Consider the following 18,865-nt stretch of genomic DNA (forward strand, 5'->3'; position numbering starts at 1 on the left):
CAGGCTGAGTGCAGTGGCGCGATCTCAGCTCACTGCAACCTCCGCCTCCCAGGTTCAAGTGATTTTCTGGTCTCAGCCTCCTGAGTAGCTGGGATTACAGGCACCTGCCACCATGCCCACTGACTGTTGTATTTTTAGTAGAGATGGGGTTTCTCCATGTTGTCCAGGCTGGTCTTGAACTCCCGGCTTTAAGCGATCTGCCCACCTCGGCTTCCTAAAGTGCTGGGATTACAGGCATGAGTCACCGCACCTGGCCTTGACTCTGCAATTTATATTTCCAGCTGAGACTTTCTTCCTGAATTGTAGCCTCATATAATCCAACTGCATATTCGACTTCTCCAACTGAATGACTCACACACGCCTCGAATCCAACACATCGAGACCTGAACTCTGAATTTTCCACCCCAAGCCTGATTTGCATAAGCACAGTCTTCCCCATGCCAATTCATGGCAACTCCATCCTTGCAGATGCTCAAGTGAAAAATCTTGGACTCATCCCCGACTCCTCTGTTTCTCTCATTCCCCACATTCAATCTGTCAGGAAGTTCTGTCAGCTTTCCTGTCAAGATATATCCTGAAACCACCCCTTCACCCCACTTCCACCATTACCTCCCTGATCCAATCCACTGTGATCTCTTGCCTGAATTACCACAACAGCCTCCTGGCTGGTGTTGCTGCTCCTTCATTCCTGGCACAGCAGCCAGAGCCATCCTGATAAGTTTGGTGATATCGTTCCCACCCTCGGTATCCTCCAATAGCTCCAGCTTTACTCATTCCCCCAACTCTCCCCCTTGCTTAAACTGCTCCAGCCCTTGGCCACCTCACTGCTCCTTGACTCTGCCAGGGACACCCCACAACCTCAGGGTGCTTGGCTTGGAATGACCACAATATCTGCTTGGCTAAATTCCTCTTTCAAGCTGTTGCCTAACGGTCACTTCCTCGAGGCCTTTTCTGACAGCTCCATGAATATCCTTCCCCAATCCTCTTCCCTCTCCGCTTCTGTTTTCCATAGGACTTGTCACCTTCTAAACTTTACCTGTCGCCCTCTATTTAGACTAAAGGCCCCCCATCACTGCAGGGATTTTTGTCTCTTTTGTGAATTTCTGTATCCCTGGCACCTAGAATAGTTCTCACCACATAGTAAGCCCTCAATAAATATTTGATGACTAAATGACTGGATGATTTTTTGGGTAGACATCCTAACCAGTTCAGCCCAAATCCAGAGAGAGTCCACTCCAGATATAGGCTTTTTTTTTTTTTTTTTTTTTTTTTTTTTTTTTTTTTTTTGACAGAGTCTCGCTCTGCAGCCCAGGCTGGAGAGCAGTGGCGCGATCTCAGCTCACTGCAAGCTCCACCTCCCGGGTTCACGCCATTCTCCTGCCTCAGCCTCCCAAGTAGCTGGGATTACAGGTGCCCACCACCACGCCCAGCTAATTTTTTTGTATTTTTTTAGTAGAGGCAGGGTTTCACCATGTTAGCCAGGATGGTCTCAATCTCCTGACCTCGTGATCCGCCCACCTCAGCCTCCCAAAGTGCTGGGATTACAGGTGTGAGCCACTACGCCTGGCCATTGTTTTGTTTTTGTTTTTGAGATGGAGTCTCACTCTGTTGCCCAGGCTGGAGTGCAGTGGCGTGACCTCGACTCACTGCAACATCTGCCTCCTGGGTTCAAGCGATTCTCCTGCCTCAGCCTCCCGAGTAGCTGGGATTACAGGTGCCCACCACCATACCTGGCTAATTTTTGTATTTTTAGTAGAGGCGGGGTTTTGCCATGTTGGCCAGGCTGGTCTCGAATCCTGACCTCAAGTGATCTGCCTGCCTCGGCCTCCCAAAGTGCTGGGATTACAGGCATGAGCCACTGTGCCCAGCCTAGGTATCGGCTTTCAAGACCTCTGTCCTCACGGGGTTCAATCAGACCTTGAGACTGGTCCCCTGACAGTGATGGGGCAACAGCAACCAGTCAGCCGCCCCAGGGAAGGAGCCACACGCCTGATTCGGGGGCCCACTTGCTAAATGGATGGATGAGTAAATACATGAATGAATACATGATGAATTGAGCAACGGACCACAGAGAAATGAAAGGCACATCCAGAGGGTCCCCCAGGGCTGAAATGTGGGAAGACTTTGTGGGTCTTAGAATATGGGGGCAGCATAACGTAGGAGGTTTCTTCCTTCCCTCCTTTCCTCTGCCTTAGGCTTCCTCCATAAAAACAGAGAAGGGGACACAGGCTGAATAGGACATTGGGATGGAGAAGGCTGTGGCTTCCTTTACCTTTCCACTGATGGCCTTTTTGGAGAGGAGGTGGCAGAAGACTTGGAGTCCACAGAGTCTCTCCTGAAAGAAGAGAAATTGGCGATGAGACTGCTTTGTAGGCTAGCATCAGTGCTGACAGGAAGGTGGGGAGAAAGCATCCTGGGAAAAGGCCAGCTGGATTGAGGCTAAGGAAGCCCACCCGGACCACAGCTACCTGGGAGAGGGAGCTCCAGGCGGTGCTGGCTGGTCATGACCTTCACCTACCCTCCATCAAATGAACCAATACAAGGGAAGGAAGTCGATATCTGCCAAGGGCCTAACACATGTCACGCGTATGTGACATGTGTTGTGTTGCTCATTATTAACAACTATTCTCAGCAGGCCCCTGTCCTCCTGGCTGTCAGGCAGGCCTTAGCTAACTGGAGTCCACAGAGACTGGATTTCTGGAGTTGTCTGTACTCATCTGGAACCAGAGAAACAGAGAGATCAGCTTCAGCCTCCCTGGCAGGCACTTTAGGAGGAGGAGAGGAGAAACACATGGGCCTTGGGGATAGAAGAGCTGGGTTAAAATAGCAATAAAAAAAGCAAGAGACAAAATTAGATGTGGACTGTGACTAAAGTCACGCAAGAAAACCAATGCACAGGAGGAAAAGCAGATCTAAAGAAAATATACTCAAATGCTGTTTACAGCTAGGGTGATGGGTTTAAAGGTGAATTTTTCAACTGGGCGCGGTGGCTCAAGCCTGTACTCCCAGCACTTTGGGAGGCCGAGGCGGGCGGATCACGAGGTCAGGAGATCGAGACCATCCTGCCTAACACGGTGAAACCCCATCTCTACTAAAAATACAAAAAACTAGCCGGGTGAGGTGGCGGGTGCCTGTAGTCCCAGCTACTCGGGAGGCTGAGGCAGGAGAATGGCGTAAACCCAGGAGGCGGAGCTTGCAGCGAGCTGAGATCGCGCCACTGCACTCCAGCCTGGGTGACAGAGCAAGACTCCGCCTCAAAAACTAAAAAATAAAAAAAAAAAGTGAATTTTTCCCCCAATTTTTCCAAAACGCATGCAGCTACATTCTTTTTATGATACATAATGTAGTTCTTCCTTTTACTGGTTTTAAAAAATTAATCTGTTTGTTAATTGCAAACCCCACTCCCCATCTCACTTACCCTGCCCTCCTTTTAATTCCATAGCACATGTCACCTTCTAGCATATTTGACTAGCATAATTGACTTTTTTTTCTTTAAGATAGAGTCTCACTCTGTTGCCCAGACTGGAGTGCAGTGGTGCTATCTCAGCGGCTCACTGAGACCTCTGCCTCCTGGGTTCAAGTGATTCTCCTGCCTCAGCCTCCCGGGTAGCTGGGATGACAGGCACGTGACACCACGCCTAGCTAATTTTTATATTCTTAGTAGACAGGGGGTTTCACCATGTTGGCCAGGCTGGTCTCAAACTCCTGACATCAGGTGATCTGCCCACCTCGGCCTCCCAAAGTGCTGGGATTACAGGCGTGAGCCACCACGCCCGGCCAATTTACTTACTTATATTTAATTATATTTATTGTCCGACACCCCATGTAAATTCCACAAGAGCAGCATTTGGCAGGTTTTGGTCACTGTGGTGAACACTATCTGTGCTCAGCCCACTTCCCCTTGGGTGGTCACTCTCTCCGTGGCCTCTGGACCCAAGAGCTGCCTCCTGCAAGCTCCCTAGAGCCTCTGTTTGAGGGAGTTCTCTCCCTCAGCTAGGCTGGCTGGAAGTGCTGGTCACTAACTAATGACCCCAGGAGCAGCCCTCCACCAGACACACGGGAGAGGGGAAGAGAGGTCCTCATTCACATGCCCCTGCACTCCCACAACAGGCCCTGGGAGTTCTTCTGTGGGGTTTCTCCTTAGTGCCCCTTGTGGATAGACAATGCAAGCAGGAACCATAAGCTGGAATTCCTACAGTGGGAGAGGGGAGAGAAGACACGAGACTCCACCCTGGAGAACCACTTTCTGACTCTTCCTCATTGCTTTTCTTTTTAGGACAAATCAGAAATGCTCTGTAGTTATTGCAAATGACTGTTATGAAAACTATTCAGGAACATGAAAAAATGCTTAGAATACGATAGCAAGATAAATAAAAAGGTGACATATTAGTTGATACAGGTCTGGGCTAGAGCATCAGGAAAAGTCTAAAGATTAGACTGTAAGAAAATAGAAACCAGCTGGGCGCGGTGGCTCACACCTGTAATCCCAGCACTTTGGGAGGCCAAAGCAGACAGGTCACTTGAGTCAGGAGTTCGAAACCAGCCTGGTCAATATGCTGAAACCCCCGTCTCTACTAAAAATTCAAAAATTAGCCGGGCATGGTGGCGTGCTCTGTAATCCCAGCTACTCAGAGGCTGAGGCAGAAGAATCACTTGAACCTGGGAGATGGTGGTTCCAGTGAGCTGAGACCATGCCAGCCTAGGCAACAGAGAGAGACTCCATTTCAAAAATAAAAAATAAAAAAGGAAAGAAAATAGAAACCATGTTTCGAAGACCTGTATTATAGGTACTTCATCAGTTTGTAAGGCATGAGTCCAAAACAGCTAGCAGTTTGCTTCTCGAAATGTCCCTGAATTGTGTGCAGTTACTCGGGCCAGTGAGTTAGGACCCTATCATGAGACAGATGGAAGGAAATACTCCAGCACAATATTTTCTCTAGCAGCAAATGAGATGTGGTGATCAGGGGACAGGGAAGTGTGCCAAATGGGTGATGTCTGTCAAGATGACACGGCACAGAATATCAGCATTCTAGCCAGGCCTTGGAGATGTGGCACATCAGTGAAAAAGGAGTCTGGAATTTATTTTTATTTTTATTTATTTATTTTGAGATGGAGTCTCAATCTGTCACCCAGGCTGGAATTGAATGGTACCATCTCAGCTCACTGCAACCACCATGCCCTGGGTTCAAGGGATTCCCATGCCTCAGCCTCCCAAGTAGCTGGGATTACAGGTGCGTGCCACCATTTCCAGCTAATTTTTGTATTTTTAGTAGAGATGGGGTTTTGCCATGTTGGCCAGGCTGGTCTCAAACTTCTGACCCCAAGTGATCCGCCCATCTTGGCCTCCCAAAGTGCTGGGATTATAGGCATGAGCCACTGCACCCAGCCAGGGGTCTCGAATTTATGCAGAAGAAAAAGTAGACTATGGTGAATACATGGATAAAAATAATGGGAGGTGACAAGCAACAACAATCATAGTGAGGCAGAAATTTAAAAATAAATATGCATTCATTCACTCCAAGAAAAGTAACAGGCAAGGCAAGGGTTAAAAGAAAAGAACAAATTTTCCTCTGCCTAGCAAGCTCACTTCAAGGACAGTTATAAGATAACGCTGTTTGAGAAGCCAAGGCCAAAGGAATGGGCTCCAGATCCCCCTCCTCTCCAGAGCAAGGTTGAAGGAAAAAAAGAAAGAAAGACAAATTCCTTTACTATTACTCCTTTCCCTGGCTTCTTAAGCATGACTATGTTTTACAAACGTCTGCATTTAGCCAGTTCTTTTTTTTTCTTTCAATACAGCTACAAGGCCACCAGCTATGCAAGGCCACAAGTTATGCTATGCTGTAGATTATGTGACTTATCATATAATTAACTGCTTTTGCTTTGCTTCTGTAAGACTGCTTATAAAAACCCTGCTCTGTCTTTGTTAAAATGCTCAGTTTTTTAGATATGAATCCACTGGGCCGGTGCATACCTTAAATAAACAATCCTCCTGTTCTCCTATTGGTCTCTCTGGTCCTTAGTTTCCCACAACAATAGCTGATAGTAGGATATTTCTGAGTGACCAGACAAAGGAGAAGGCATAGAATGGGTGACTCTTCTTTGGCCATTGTTTGCTACAGTCTCATTTCCAAATCATGTATAATCTTTATAGTTCCTAAGGACAAAAATTCAAATACTGTTTTATATTTAAAAAAGTAATTTGCACCCACACTCCCAGCTACTCAGGAGGCTGAGGTTAGAGGATCACTTGAACCTAGGTGTTGCAGGCTGCAGTGAACTGTGACCATGCCACTGCACTCCAGCCTGGGCAACACAGTGAGACACTGTCTCAAAAAAAAAAAAGTCGGGCACAGTGGCTCACGCCTATAATCCCAGAACTTTGGGAGGCCGAGGCGGGTGGATCACGAGGTCAGGAGATCGAGACCATCCTGGCCAACATGGTGAAACCCCGCCTCTACTAAAAATACAAAAAATTAGCCAGGCGTGGTGGCGAGTGCCTGTAGTCCCAGCTACTCGGGAGGCTGAGACAGGAGAATGGCGTGAATCCGGGAGGCAGAGCTTGCAGTGAGCCAAGATCGCGCCACTGCACTCCAGCCTGGGTGACAGAGCAAGACTCTGTCTGAAAAAAATAAATTGGCCGGGCATGGTAGCTCACGTCTGTAATCTCAGCACTTTGGGAGCACTTTGGGAGGCTGAGGTGGTTGGATTACCTGGGGTCAGGAGTTCAAGACCAGCCTGGTCAAACATGGTGAAACCCTGTCTCTACTAAATATACAAAAAGGCTGGGTGCGGTGGCTCACACCTATAATTCCAGCATTTTGGGAAGCTGAGGCGGGCAGATCACCTGATGTCGGAAGTTCGAGACCAGCGCGAGCAACATGGAGAAACTCTGTCTCTACTAAAAAAAATACAAAAATTAGCCAGGCGTGGTGGCACATGCCTGTAATCCCAGTTAGGAGGCAGTAAAGAGGCTGGGCGCAGTGGTTCATGCCTGTAGAAGAATCACTTGAACCTGGGAGGCGGAGGTTGCAGTGAGCTGAGATCGCGCCATTGCACTCCAGCCTGGGCAACAAGAGCGAAACTCCACCTCAAAAAAAAAAAAAAAAAAAAAAAAAAATTAGCTGGGCATGGTGGCAGGTATCTGTAATCCCAGGTACTTGGGAGGCTGAGGCAGGAGAATCGCTTGAACCCAGGAGGCAGAGGTTGCAGTGAGCCAAGGTTGCACCAGTGCACTCCAGCCTGAGCAAAAAGAGTGAAATTCCAGCCTCAAAAAAAAAAAAAAAAAAAAACACTCTGCCTAAAGGAATAGAAAAATTACGTATGCAGTTAGACTAGGCCTGGGAGAGGAGAGGAAGAAAAATAAAAGCTGCTTAATTTGTCTGATGTGCACAAATATTTCCCATGCTTACTCTAAGTTTCACTAATGTGGTTACAGTGTTTGTATAATGAATTATCATTAAGAAAACTAAAAAGAAAGGAAATTAATTAACTGAGCTGAAATAGGACCCCTGACAACTGGCTTCTCCCAGCAGAACGAGGAGAAACCTCTCCATTTTCTGCTCAGCCACAGCGACAACTTAATTTCAGAGCTCCATGGCTGTGAAAAGTGATTGGGCATAACAATTTAGTGTCCCTGAAAATGTATAGTGCACTTCAAATTTTATTAACAAAATATAAATATCAATGTACATATGAATTTTTTTTTTTTTTTCAGACGGAGTCTCACTTCTCACCCAGGCCAGAGTATAGTGGTGTGATCTCTGCTCACTGTAACATCCGCCTCCCAGGCTCAAATGATCCTCCCACCTTAGCCTCCCAAGTAGCTGGGAACACAGGTGCATGCCACCACGTCCAGCTAATTTTTCTTACTTTTAATAGAGATGGGGTTTCACCGTTGGTCTCTAACTCCTGAGCTCAAGTGATCTACCTGCCTCCACCTCCCTAAGTGCCGGGATTACAAGCGTGAGCCACCTTGCTCGGCCCATATGTATGTTTTTTTTTTTTTTTTTTTTTTTTTTTTTTTTTTTTTTAAAGACAGAATCTCGCTCTGTTGTCCAGGCTAGAGTGCGGTGGGGTGATCTTGGCTCACTGCAACCTCAGCCTCCCAAATTCAAGCGATCCTCCTGCCTCAGCCTCCCAGGTAGCTGGGATTACAGGCACCCGCTACCATGCCCAGCTAATATTTGTATTTTCAGTAGAGACAGGGTTTCACCATATTGGCCAGGCTGGTCTCGAACTCCTGACATCAAGTGATCTGCCCGCCTTGGCCTCCCAAAGTGTTGGGATCAAGGGTGTGACCACTGAGTCTGGCCTGGCCTGTATGTTCTTAAAAAACTATAAAGATATACATCAAAATGTTAACAATGGTCATTTCTGTTATTTTCTTCTTGTGTTTGATTTTCTAAACTTTTTACACTAAACACACCTTGCTACTGAAATGAATACATTTATGTACGTGAAAAGTTTACAAAATAGTATACGAGTGTAATTCAATTTTATTAAAACAAATAGGTATTTTATACCTATTTATAGGTAGTAATGCATAGAAATAGTCTAGCAGGATGTATATACACACAATTACATGTGAGTGCTTGTTTCTAGATAATAAATGATACTTTAGTTTATTTTATTTTACTTTATTTTATTTTATATCTTGAGACAGAGTCTCATTCTGTAACCCAGGCTGGAGTGCAGTGGCGCAATCTCAGCTCACTGAAACCTCTGCCTCCCGGGTCCCGGTTCAAGCAATTATCCTGCCTCAGCCTCCCAAGTAGCTGGAATTACAGGCACGCACCACCATGCCCAGCTAATTTTTGTAGTTTTGGTAGAGACGGGGTTTCACCATGTTGGCTAGGCTGGTCTTGAACTCCTGACCTCGTGATCCACCTGCCTTAGCCTCCCAAAATGCTAGGATTACAGGGGTGAGCCACCATGCCTGGCCCTTATCTCTTTTTTTGTTTCGTTTTTCAGACGGAGTGTAGTCTTGTCACCCAGGCTGGAGTGCAGTGGCGCGATCTCGGCTCACGGCCACCTCTGCCTCCCAGGTTCAAGTAATTTCCTGCCTCAGCCTCCTGAGTAGCTGGGATTACGGGCACCCGCCACCAGGCCCAGCTAATTTTTGTATTTTTAGTAGAGACAGGGTTTCACTGTATTGGCCAGGCTGGTCTTGAACTCCTGATCTCATGATCCACCTGCCTCAGCCTCTCAAAGTGCTGGGATTACAAGCATGAGCCACTGCGCCTGGCCTATTTTCTTATTTATTTGTATTTTTAAAACTTTCTACAATGAGCAAGTAATTATCTGTATTATAAAAAACACAAAATAGCTAAACAAAAACAACTAAAATGTAATTAAAGACTATTACAAACAAAACATTTTATTTTTAAGAAGAAAGAACTGAGAAAATGATGTCTGTGTTTCAGGCCATAATACTGAGTCTCAGAGATGAAGGCCATAAGTGACCAAGTTCAGCCCAGAACTTGGCTTTCTGCTTTTCCATTGTTACCTCTCCTACACCTGTTGTCCTCATACAGGCCTTTAAAAGAAATTCCTTTATTGTTTTGTTTTGTTTTTTTTCTTTTTTTTTTAATGGAGTCTCGCTCTGTTGCCCAGGCTTAAGTGCGGTGGTGGGAGCTCAGCTCACTGCAACCCCTGCTCCCGGGTTCAAGCGATTCTCCTGCCTCAGCCTCCCGAGTGGCTGGGACTATAGGCGTGCACCACCACCCCTGGTTAATTTTTGTATTTTTAGTAGGGATGGGGTTTCGCCATCTTGGTCAGGCTGGCCTCAAACTCCTCATCTCAGGTGATCCATCCACCTCGGCCTCCCAAAGTGCCGGGATTACAGGCATGAGCCACTGCGCCCAGCCTCTTTACCGTTCATTTAGTGGGGCTTGGGGATGGAGCAAACAAAAACAAAAACTGCATATGCTCAGGCTGCCACCTTTACCTCAATGCCTACACTCCCCACGTGACAGATTAGTCCCAAATCCCATTTGGTCCCTCCCCAGTAGTTCAGCCTCTAGTCCTTCAACTTCATCTCACAAGAGCTCTCCTGCTCCTGGTCCTTTATTTGCCAAGGTTCTCATAACCACACAGGTGCTCCAGACATGGCCAGACCAGCCAGGGCATGAACGGGAGGTAATCCACAGGGTGGGCGACCATGCTGCTACAAATGGGCTGGCAATATTCAGTAAATGTTCACTCTGTGCTAGGCACTGTGGAGATGGTCAGGGGCTCCCCCCAGCCACACTTCTAACCCCTTTGGGAAAAGAAAACACATTCGTGTGAAAAGTTAGATGCCAGTTAGGGTTTTTCCAAGTAGGATACACTTGCAAAATAAGCAAAGGAAAGGAACGGAACATAGAAAATGTGACAAAACCATCTCACAGGCATTACCTTTTAAAAAGCAGGCTATTAAAATTGGGGATGACTATAGAAAACAAGTCAAAGAGAGAACAGAAAGAAAAGCCATACACCAACACATCAAGAGTGGTGATTGTCTTTGGGTGGTGGGAATGTGGGTGATTTTTTTTTTCTACTTTTCTAAATTTTCCTTTTTTTTTTTTTTTTTGATGGAGTTTCACTCTTGTTGCCCAGGCTGGAGTGCAATGGCGCAATCTCGGCTCACTGCAACCTCCAACTTCCGGATTCAAGTGATTCTCCTGCCTCAGCCTCCTGAGTAGCTGCGATTACAGGCATGTGTCACCACGCCCAGTTAATTTTGTATTTTTAGTAGAGATGGGGTTTCTTCATGTTTGTCAGGCTGGTCTCGAACTCCTGACCTCAGGTGATCCACCCACCTTGGCCTCCCAAAGTGCTGGGATTACAGGGGTGAGATACCGTGCCCGGCCTTCCATTATTTTCTACAACAGATTTTTATCACTCTTATTTGTTTAGTTTTTAAAAGCATTATTATTATTTTTTTTTGTTTCAAAAGCAGTACAGGATCATTGCGAAAAACCTCAACAATTCAAATTTAAAATTTTTATTGTATAATACAGAAAGTAGAGATCCTTTTAATTTATAATATATGTCTTGGTTTTTGTTTGTTTTTGAGATAGGGTCTTGCTCTGTTGCTCAGGCTGGAGTGCAGTGGCGCAATCTCAACTCACTGCAATCTCCATCTCCCGGGCACAAGTGATTCTCCCACCTCAGCCTCCAGAGTAGCTAGGATTACAGGTGCGCACCACCACACCTGGCTAATTTTTGTATTTTTTTGTAGAGGCGGAGTTTTGCCATGTTGCCCAGGCTTGTCTCAAACTCGTGGGCTCAAGTGATCCTCCTGCCTCAGCCTCCCAAAGTGCTGGGATTACAGGTATGAGCCACCACACCAGGTGCAGTGAATCTTATAAGTGGCTATTGCCTTTGCTAGCATCTTGGAAACTTTGTCTTTGGGACTGTTACAAGATTTGGATGTGAGGTATATACCCACTGTGGTCTTGTTTCCCTGCACCCAGTCTGTTGCCTGGGTGGGCCAGAGAAGAGCTCTAGACTGCTGTGTGGTCTCCTATGGGAACTCTCTGTAGAGGAATGCTGGAGGCCCTCCTGCAGACGCATTCCTTCCTGTCCCTGCATCCTTCTAGGCAAAGCCAGTACTACTTATGGCCTATTTGGGTCTTGTGCGTCTAACGTCTGGTTGAGCCAAAGAAGACCCCCAGAGGGGGCACTGCATGAGATAATACCAATATTTTCCTCCCCAGGATGTGAGGTTTAAATGAGATAATATACACAGAGCTGCTGGCAGAGGATGTGACAAGTGTCAGCTCCCTTGTCTCCATCCCAGAAAAGAATACCTGGTTTTGGGGTCTTCTCGTTTCTTCCTTGGTGGAGAGAGGCCTGCTTCTGGCTTCCAGTCTGAACAGTCAAGCCCTTTTTCCTTCTTCTTTGTTTTTTTTCTTTCCTCTCCTTTTTCTCCTTTTGGGGGTCCAGGGGAGTCTGAAAACAAAAGGGTGGCATTGTCCCTCAGCTAAGCTCTGTCTCAGCAGAATCCAGCCTGACTTTAGTGGGCAGGGAGCAAAGGGCAGGGACGAGGACAGCTGCACACACACTCCCAACACACACACAAACACATTTACACACAAATGCACATACAACAGAACCGTGTGTACAAATATGCATTCTCACATGGGGACATAAATACATTGGCAAACACACCTCTGCACATATTCAGATAAATGTATGTATGTCAATGTGTATTATATATACAAATGCGTGAGAGCACAAACACATAAGCGTCCCATGTACACAAAACTCACAAGTCTACAAATCTTGCACTTATGTACACAAACATTGGCAGTCCCCCACTAGCTACCTCCCAGATCCAGAGGCCATCTGTCACTGATTAAGTCACTCAACAGACATACACTGAGTGCCGGCTATGAGTCAGGCCCAGTCCTGTCCCAAGTGCTAGGAGAAAAACAGGACTCAAGTCAACCTTGTCCTGTCTCACCTAGCAGCCGCTTCCAGTTTTTGATGAGGACTTTGGCCAAGGACACCACCTCCTTGTCTGAGCAGTGCTTGCGGACCCCATTAACAGCAACTCCAATCCTGGTTGTCTGCAAAGTGACAGGGTTAAGGCATGATCGGGGAATGGATACACAAGAATGGCTGCCCTCATTGGCAGGTCCTGTCCCCAGCTCTACCACCACCTCCCCTTCCAACCTGTATCCCCAGAGTCCTAGCCCTGACTCCTGGCTGAGGTCAGAACCCCACTACTATAACTGAGGCCCTGCTCTGCACGAGGTCGAGGGTCCAGGGCTAAGCCTGACATGGAGGATACCTGTGGCTTTGGTGAAAGGCTGCACCTAGGGTTGGGGGTGGCACTTGGCTGACTGTCAGGACCCCTCCTATTCCCAACCCTCTATTGTCTATTTTTTTGAGATGGAGTCTCGCTGTGTTGCCCAGGCTGGAGTGCAGTGGTGCAATCTCAGTTCACTGCAACCTCCACCTGCCAGGTTCAAGTGCTTCTCGTGTCTCAGCCTCCCGAGTAGCTGGGATTACAGGTGTCCGTCACCATGCCCAGCTAATTTTTGTATCTTTAGTAGAAACGGGGTTTCACCATGCTGGCCAGGCTGGTCTTGAACTCCTGACCTCAGGTGATCTGCCCGCCTTGGCCTCCCAAAGTGCTGGGATTACAGGCGAGAGCCACCGTGGCCAGCTCCCTCTAGTGTCTTTGAGCTCCAGTTTCAACTGAGACAGCAGCTCCAGCTATGAGACCTTGCATCTGTCTGTGCTCATTTTTCATGGCCAGGAGCTTTTGGTAAATTGGGGGACTTTAAGGGCCACATAGGGATTTTTAAATGGGGGACTTTTCCCTCTCCCTGGATCATTGGCCTCTTGGATCCCATAGGCCCAGGGCCTTGGGAATTGGAGTATTCAAGAAAAGCAAACCAGTCTTGCTCCAAGGCCCAGAGGTTCCTGACACCTAGAAGGTACCCTCTCTGCCCCCAAGATGCCCCTGTGTCCCCCTCAGTCCCTCCCTGGGAGGTCTGCACCTCAAGATTCCCACCCCCGCGGCCTCCCCTCAGAAATTCCTCCCAGACTCCACCTTCCCCCATTGGGCGTCTTTCCCTCACCCACCAGCTCTCCTCCCAGGCACTGCCCCAAGGCTTCCCGCCCCCACCCCACCTGTAGTAGCTGGATGGACATCTGGCAGCTGTGCAGCTTCTTCAGAAGGTCCAGGGCCCCTTCCTGTGGGAGACCACAAGGTGAGGACTGGGGCCCAGGTCCTGCCCGGGCTTCTCTAACTATTGTGTGGTCTTGGTACATGGAGGAGGAGAATACAGACACGTGGCCAAAGGACAGGCAAGGGGCAGAAGGAAGGAGAGAGACGAGAAACATTCTGTCCTAGATGATGCTCTAACTTCATCCCCCGCCACCTGCTGGGTTCAAACCCTCTGAGCCAGGCTCCTGACCTCCAGCCTTTGGTTCTGCTGTGCCTCTTCCCAGGAATGCCCTCCCCTTTCCCCATCTTTCCTCCAAAATGAATTCCTTCCTGGCTTATTGTTTCTCGTGTGCCTGTAGCGTCCTTCCCTTACCTCTCCACTGTGAACTTCGCAGGGTGAGGACTGGGGGCTTTTTAAAAAACAAAACAAAACAGCTTGGCCTGCACGGTGGCTCACACCTATAATTCCAGAACTTTGGCAGGCTGAGGTTGGTGGGTCACTTGAGGCCGGGAGTTCAAGACCAGCCTGGCCAACATGGTGAAGCCCCATCTCTACTAAAATACAAAAATTAGCCAGGCGTGGTGGCGCATGCCCGTGACCCCAGTTACTCAGGAGGCTGAGACAGGAAAATCGCTTGAGCCCGGGAGATGGAGGTTACAGTGAGCCAAGACGGCACCACTGCACTCCAGCCTGGGTGACACAGCGAGACTCCAACTTGAACAAAACAAAACAAAACAAAAAAACAGCTTTATTGAGGTATAATTGACATACAATAACTGCATATTTTACAGCGTAAAATTTGATGAGTTTCAACATACCTGTACACCCATGGAATCCTCACCATAATCAAGATAAAAGCACAGCCACCAGCCCCAAAAGCTTCTTCCTGTCCTCTTTCTAATCCATCCCTCCCCGTCCCCAATCCTAAACAACCACAATTCTGCCTTCTGTTACTATGGGTGACCTTGTATCTTTAAGGATTTTATATAAAGAGTATGTAGGGCAAAACCCCTTTTTTATCTGGCTTATTTCGGCATAATTATTTTTGAGACTCATCCATGTTGTCTCGTGGATCAGTAGTTCATTTTTATTGCTGAGTGGTTTTCCACTGTATGGATTGTACCACAATTTTTTTTTTTTTTTTTTTTTTTTTTTTTTTTTTTTGAGACAAGATCTCACCTTGTTGCCCAGGCTGGAGCGCAGTGGCACAATCACTGCAGCTTTGACTTTCCAGGCTCGGGTGATCCTCCCACCTCAGCCTCCTGAATAACTGGGACCACAGGTGTGAACCACCCCATCTGGCTAATTTTTTGTATTGTTTTGTAGAGATGGGGTTTTGCCATGTCGCCCAAGCTGGTCTCAAACTTCTGGTTTCAAGTGATCCTCCTGCCTTGGCCTCCCCAAGTGCTGGGATTACAGGCTTGAGCCACCATGCTCAGTCTACCACAATGTTTTAAATTCATTCACTGGTTGATGGGACTGATGGATAGGTTCCAGTTTGGGGCTGCTAAAAATAAAGTTGCTAGGTACATTCATTTCAAGTCTTTGTGTGGACAGATACTTTGACTTCTATCAAGTAAAGAGAACCGTTCTAATCTCTGAGACCTTAGGGCTCAACAGAGAGCCCAGTGCTTCCTGAGTGGATGAACTTGTGCAGGATTAAAGCAGAAAGAAGGCGGGAGGGAGAAAAAGAAGGTTTAGGTTTGAAAATCTGTGAGCTGCCAGGCCCTGGACACCCTCTGACCCATTTCAGCCTTCTCCTTTCCCCCAACCCCTTCCTAGAAGCCATACCTGCCTGCTGTCCTGAGATCAGTTCCCTGGGGAGCACCAGCTGACTGTGTCCTGTATGTTCCTATCCTTGGCCCACACTTCATGGTTCCAGCTGCCAATCCCCACCCTGCCAGGACCTGGACCATGTCCCAAGAGCTGCCCTCTGTCAGTCCTTAGCCTCCCTGAGAACTTGGGTTCGCGTCATGTTTTCAGAGGCGTGACCTGCAGATGTATGGGCATGTGAACTTGGGGGCGCACAACTCCAAGTGTAACATTAATTAAAGGCTTGCTATGTACTGAGTACTCTTCTAAGTATTTTACCTGCATTATTATCTCATTTAAGTTTCACAATGACCCTATCGGGTGGGTCCTGCGTATTAGTCCCATTTTTACAGAATTATTATCCCATGTTCACCAAGGAGCAATCCAAGAAACAGAGAGGTTAAGTAATTTTCTCAAGGTCACATGCTTTATAAGGAGCCAAGCAGGATTCAGACTCAGGCCTTTTGGGCTCTAACCACTATACAAATTGTGTTAGCGTAGGCATAGATCTGTCTACACATACACAATCATGGAATATCAACATGGGTAAGTGCAGTGGTGTGCTGGTCAACGTTTAACAACCAGTTCTCAAGGGGGAAAAAAAAAAAAACTGACCTATAGTGTTTGCCAATTTCTGTGGTGTAAACACTCATCCCATGGCCAATTTCAAGCTACTGACATGCTGTCACTGAACTGAAGCTTTGGGAGGAGATGTACAGTACCATGCCATTCTATAGCATTTCCACCGTACAGATAACAATAGAAGTAAATTACCTCTGACCATATATGACAGTACAATGTAGTAAAATAATCAGGAAGTGATTATTTTGGAGGATTCATTACCTTTGTTTTTAATATAATTTATTTAATTGTAAGCAGATAATGTAATTTTTTTAAACAATTGCTGTGTTTAACCACCAGGTTGCAAAATTCCTGAAAATGCAACAATCAGTGTTACGCCAGTTCCAGCTCCCCACTGGGTATATACCTCGTGTGTCACGGTTGTATAACTGGGTCATATTGGAGGAGAACAGCCATGAGCCTGGATTGTAGCTGGGTTCACAAAGCCTTGTGCAAATGTTGCTGGGTGTATCTCTAAGTGTGGAGCTGTGAATATGCAGCTCCAGGCACAGCTGTGTCTATTTGTCTTTGTGGGATGATGCCTGTGTTATAACATCTGAATGTATAAATGTGGCTGTTTGCTAAGTCTGTAGCATTGCATGTCTGGGTGTAGCTGTGCTGCGTGCGCACGTGTGTGGCTGTCTTTGCGTATCATTCTGTTACTCTAATGGTCAATGTGGGTCATATGGATCAGGATGCTTGTCATGTTGGTGTCAGTAGCCGTGTCTCATATGCAGTTAGGTTCAGTTGCTTGTTTAACTGCTGTGTTGTAGCCGCACATTATAGCTATGTGTGTGTGTGTAGCTGTGACCGTAGGCACTTTGTTGTATGTTTGAAGTTGCTTCTGTCAGTGCATGCTCAGAGGATGTGACAAAGCCCTAAGTGGCTGAGACTTCAGCAATTGGCAGTAAACCCCAGGCCTGAGCTGCAACGTGGAGGATCCGTCTTATTACAGGAAGTATGGCCTCCTCTGCCTAACCACCGCTGGGCGGGTCCACTTTCACTCCCAGAGCAGGCCCCACCTTTCTCGGCCAGACGCCCAGAGCTCCGTGCCCACCCAGATGCTGCCAAGAGCCCAGGCGCAGACGTGGCTGTAAACTGGCTCCACGCTGCAGGGACCCTGCGGCCAGACTTGCATCTTTTCTGGGGACAGCTCTAGGCACTTCCACAGGAATCCATCTCCAAAAGACACCATTTCCTCTTCTCACTTCACAGAAGAGGAAACTCGAGGCCCAGAGAGGGAAGGTTGAATGGCTTTTGCCTAGGGTCATAAAAGGAGTGAGGGGGAGGCCATGGCAGGTTCCTTCATCTTCAGCCAGAGCTCTACTCCAAGCAGGCTGCCTGTCCCCGGGTCTCTAGGCATCCCCACTCTACCCCTCTTACCCAGAGGCCCAGAATTTCTTTCCCGGCCCAAGCTTGGGGGTCAGTAAGGAGCTGGGCTGGGATAACCTGTCTATTTGAACTGTAATTTGGCTCAGAATCCCTGGCTGGGCTCCGCCAACCCTAGCTGAGAAAATGCCCCTCATGACTTGAGGTTCAGTTGTACTGAGTATTGTGGAGGAGTCTGCAATGGGGAAAGCATAGAGGTTGGGATTGTCGGGTGAGAAGCTCCCAGCACTCTGCAGGTTTGTGTTGTAACTTTCTGTGTTGGACCTGGCTGCGTAGAAGCAGGTCTTGTTCGCCAGCTCTTACCAAGCACTGGTCTGAGTCCTACTAAGGGGTTTACATCTCTGTCTCATCTCTCCAATCCTCATCACTGCCAGCAGAGACAAGAATCCAGTGACATCCCTTCTCCAGAGGCAGATCTCTTTCTTACAGATGGAGAAACTGAGGCTCTGGCCTTTATATAGACACCAACTCATGACTGCCCAGTGTCCACTCTAGGGCTCCCTGCCACTCCATGGTCCCAGCGACCCTTCCCTGGGCCTTGGCTACTCTTCCTGGCTCTAAAACTTCTATTAGGGTCTCTTCCTTTCCCAGGCTCCTAGGTCCTGGAAGTGCAGGTGGCTGCAGCACATGGCTACCGATGGTGGGAGGGAGGAAGAGAACCCTGGGACAGGGCGGGGAGGTGGGATGGTCATGCTCACCAGGCTCCCTTTCTTCCCTCCCAGGGCGAGCCCAGGCCCTCCAGGACCCAAGGCCAAATTTGCTCTGGCCAGGCGACCAGTCGGCCGCCAACCCCAGGCAAAGATCACGGGGAAGATCAAACATTAACTTCCAGTTGGATCTGCGCTCTGGCCAGGACCCTCCGGTAGGGCTGTCAGCCCTGCTCCCAACCTCCCGCGGAGCCCGCTCCTCCCTCCGCCCTCGCCCTCGCTGCACAGGCCTCCAGCCCGGCCCCCTTCCCCCGCCCCGCGGGCCCCCGCACCTGTTCGGCCCCCGCCCGTCCGGGCCGCACCCCAAGGCCAAGGAAAGGGAAAGCTGCCAAAAGAACTGCTCCTGACGCCCCAAGCTGTGGAGTCACAGGATCCACGGCCTTTTACTTTTCTCCCGCAGACCCGCTCCACGGTGCAGGGATGCAGCTCAGTACCCCCGTCAGTCCAAGTTTCTCTGCCACTTCTCTGGCCACCAGGATTTGCCCCCAGCCCCGCCCCCGCCATCGCCGCCGCTCCCCGGGCTTTGCACACGCCAAGTCCTGGGACTCCCAAAGTCCTTTCCCACGTCCAGCTCTCTTCGGCCGCTTTCCTGGGCCCCGCACTAGCTGCCCAGGGTGAACCCTACACGTCCAAAGGGACGTGCACAAGTCGTGCCTCTGGGACCCGCAAGAT

The 18,865-nt window shown here is 48.3% G+C and overlaps 1 protein-coding gene and 1 pseudogene across 4 annotated transcripts in view; one reads left to right on the top strand and one right to left on the bottom strand.

Annotated features, from left to right (window-relative positions):
• The window catches only part of TCEA3 (transcription elongation factor A3), a 44,980-nt gene that overhangs the window by 25,702 nt on the left and 413 nt on the right, over positions 1–18,865 (bottom strand). For 3 of the 4 annotated variants that reach the window (XM_010355771.2, XM_010355770.1, XM_030913295.1), the window contains exons 2-5: positions 13,627–13,689; positions 12,449–12,554; positions 11,793–11,934; positions 2,273–2,335 (exon numbers count right to left, since the gene is read on the bottom strand). In XM_010355771.2, coding sequence (XP_010354073.1) covers positions 2,273–2,335; positions 11,793–11,934; positions 12,449–12,554; positions 13,627–13,689 — 374 coding nt within the window. The remainder of the gene's footprint in view (positions 1–2,272; positions 2,336–11,792; positions 11,935–12,448; positions 12,555–13,626; positions 13,690–18,865) is intronic. The other variant, XM_030913294.1, reaches the window with a different exon arrangement.
• On the top strand, positions 4,764–6,083 carry LOC104656131 (annotated as a pseudogene).

This window comes from Rhinopithecus roxellana, chromosome 12, assembly GCF_007565055.1.
Source record: "Rhinopithecus roxellana isolate Shanxi Qingling chromosome 12, ASM756505v1, whole genome shotgun sequence".
Taxonomy (NCBI): Eukaryota; Metazoa; Chordata; class Mammalia; order Primates; family Cercopithecidae; genus Rhinopithecus; species Rhinopithecus roxellana.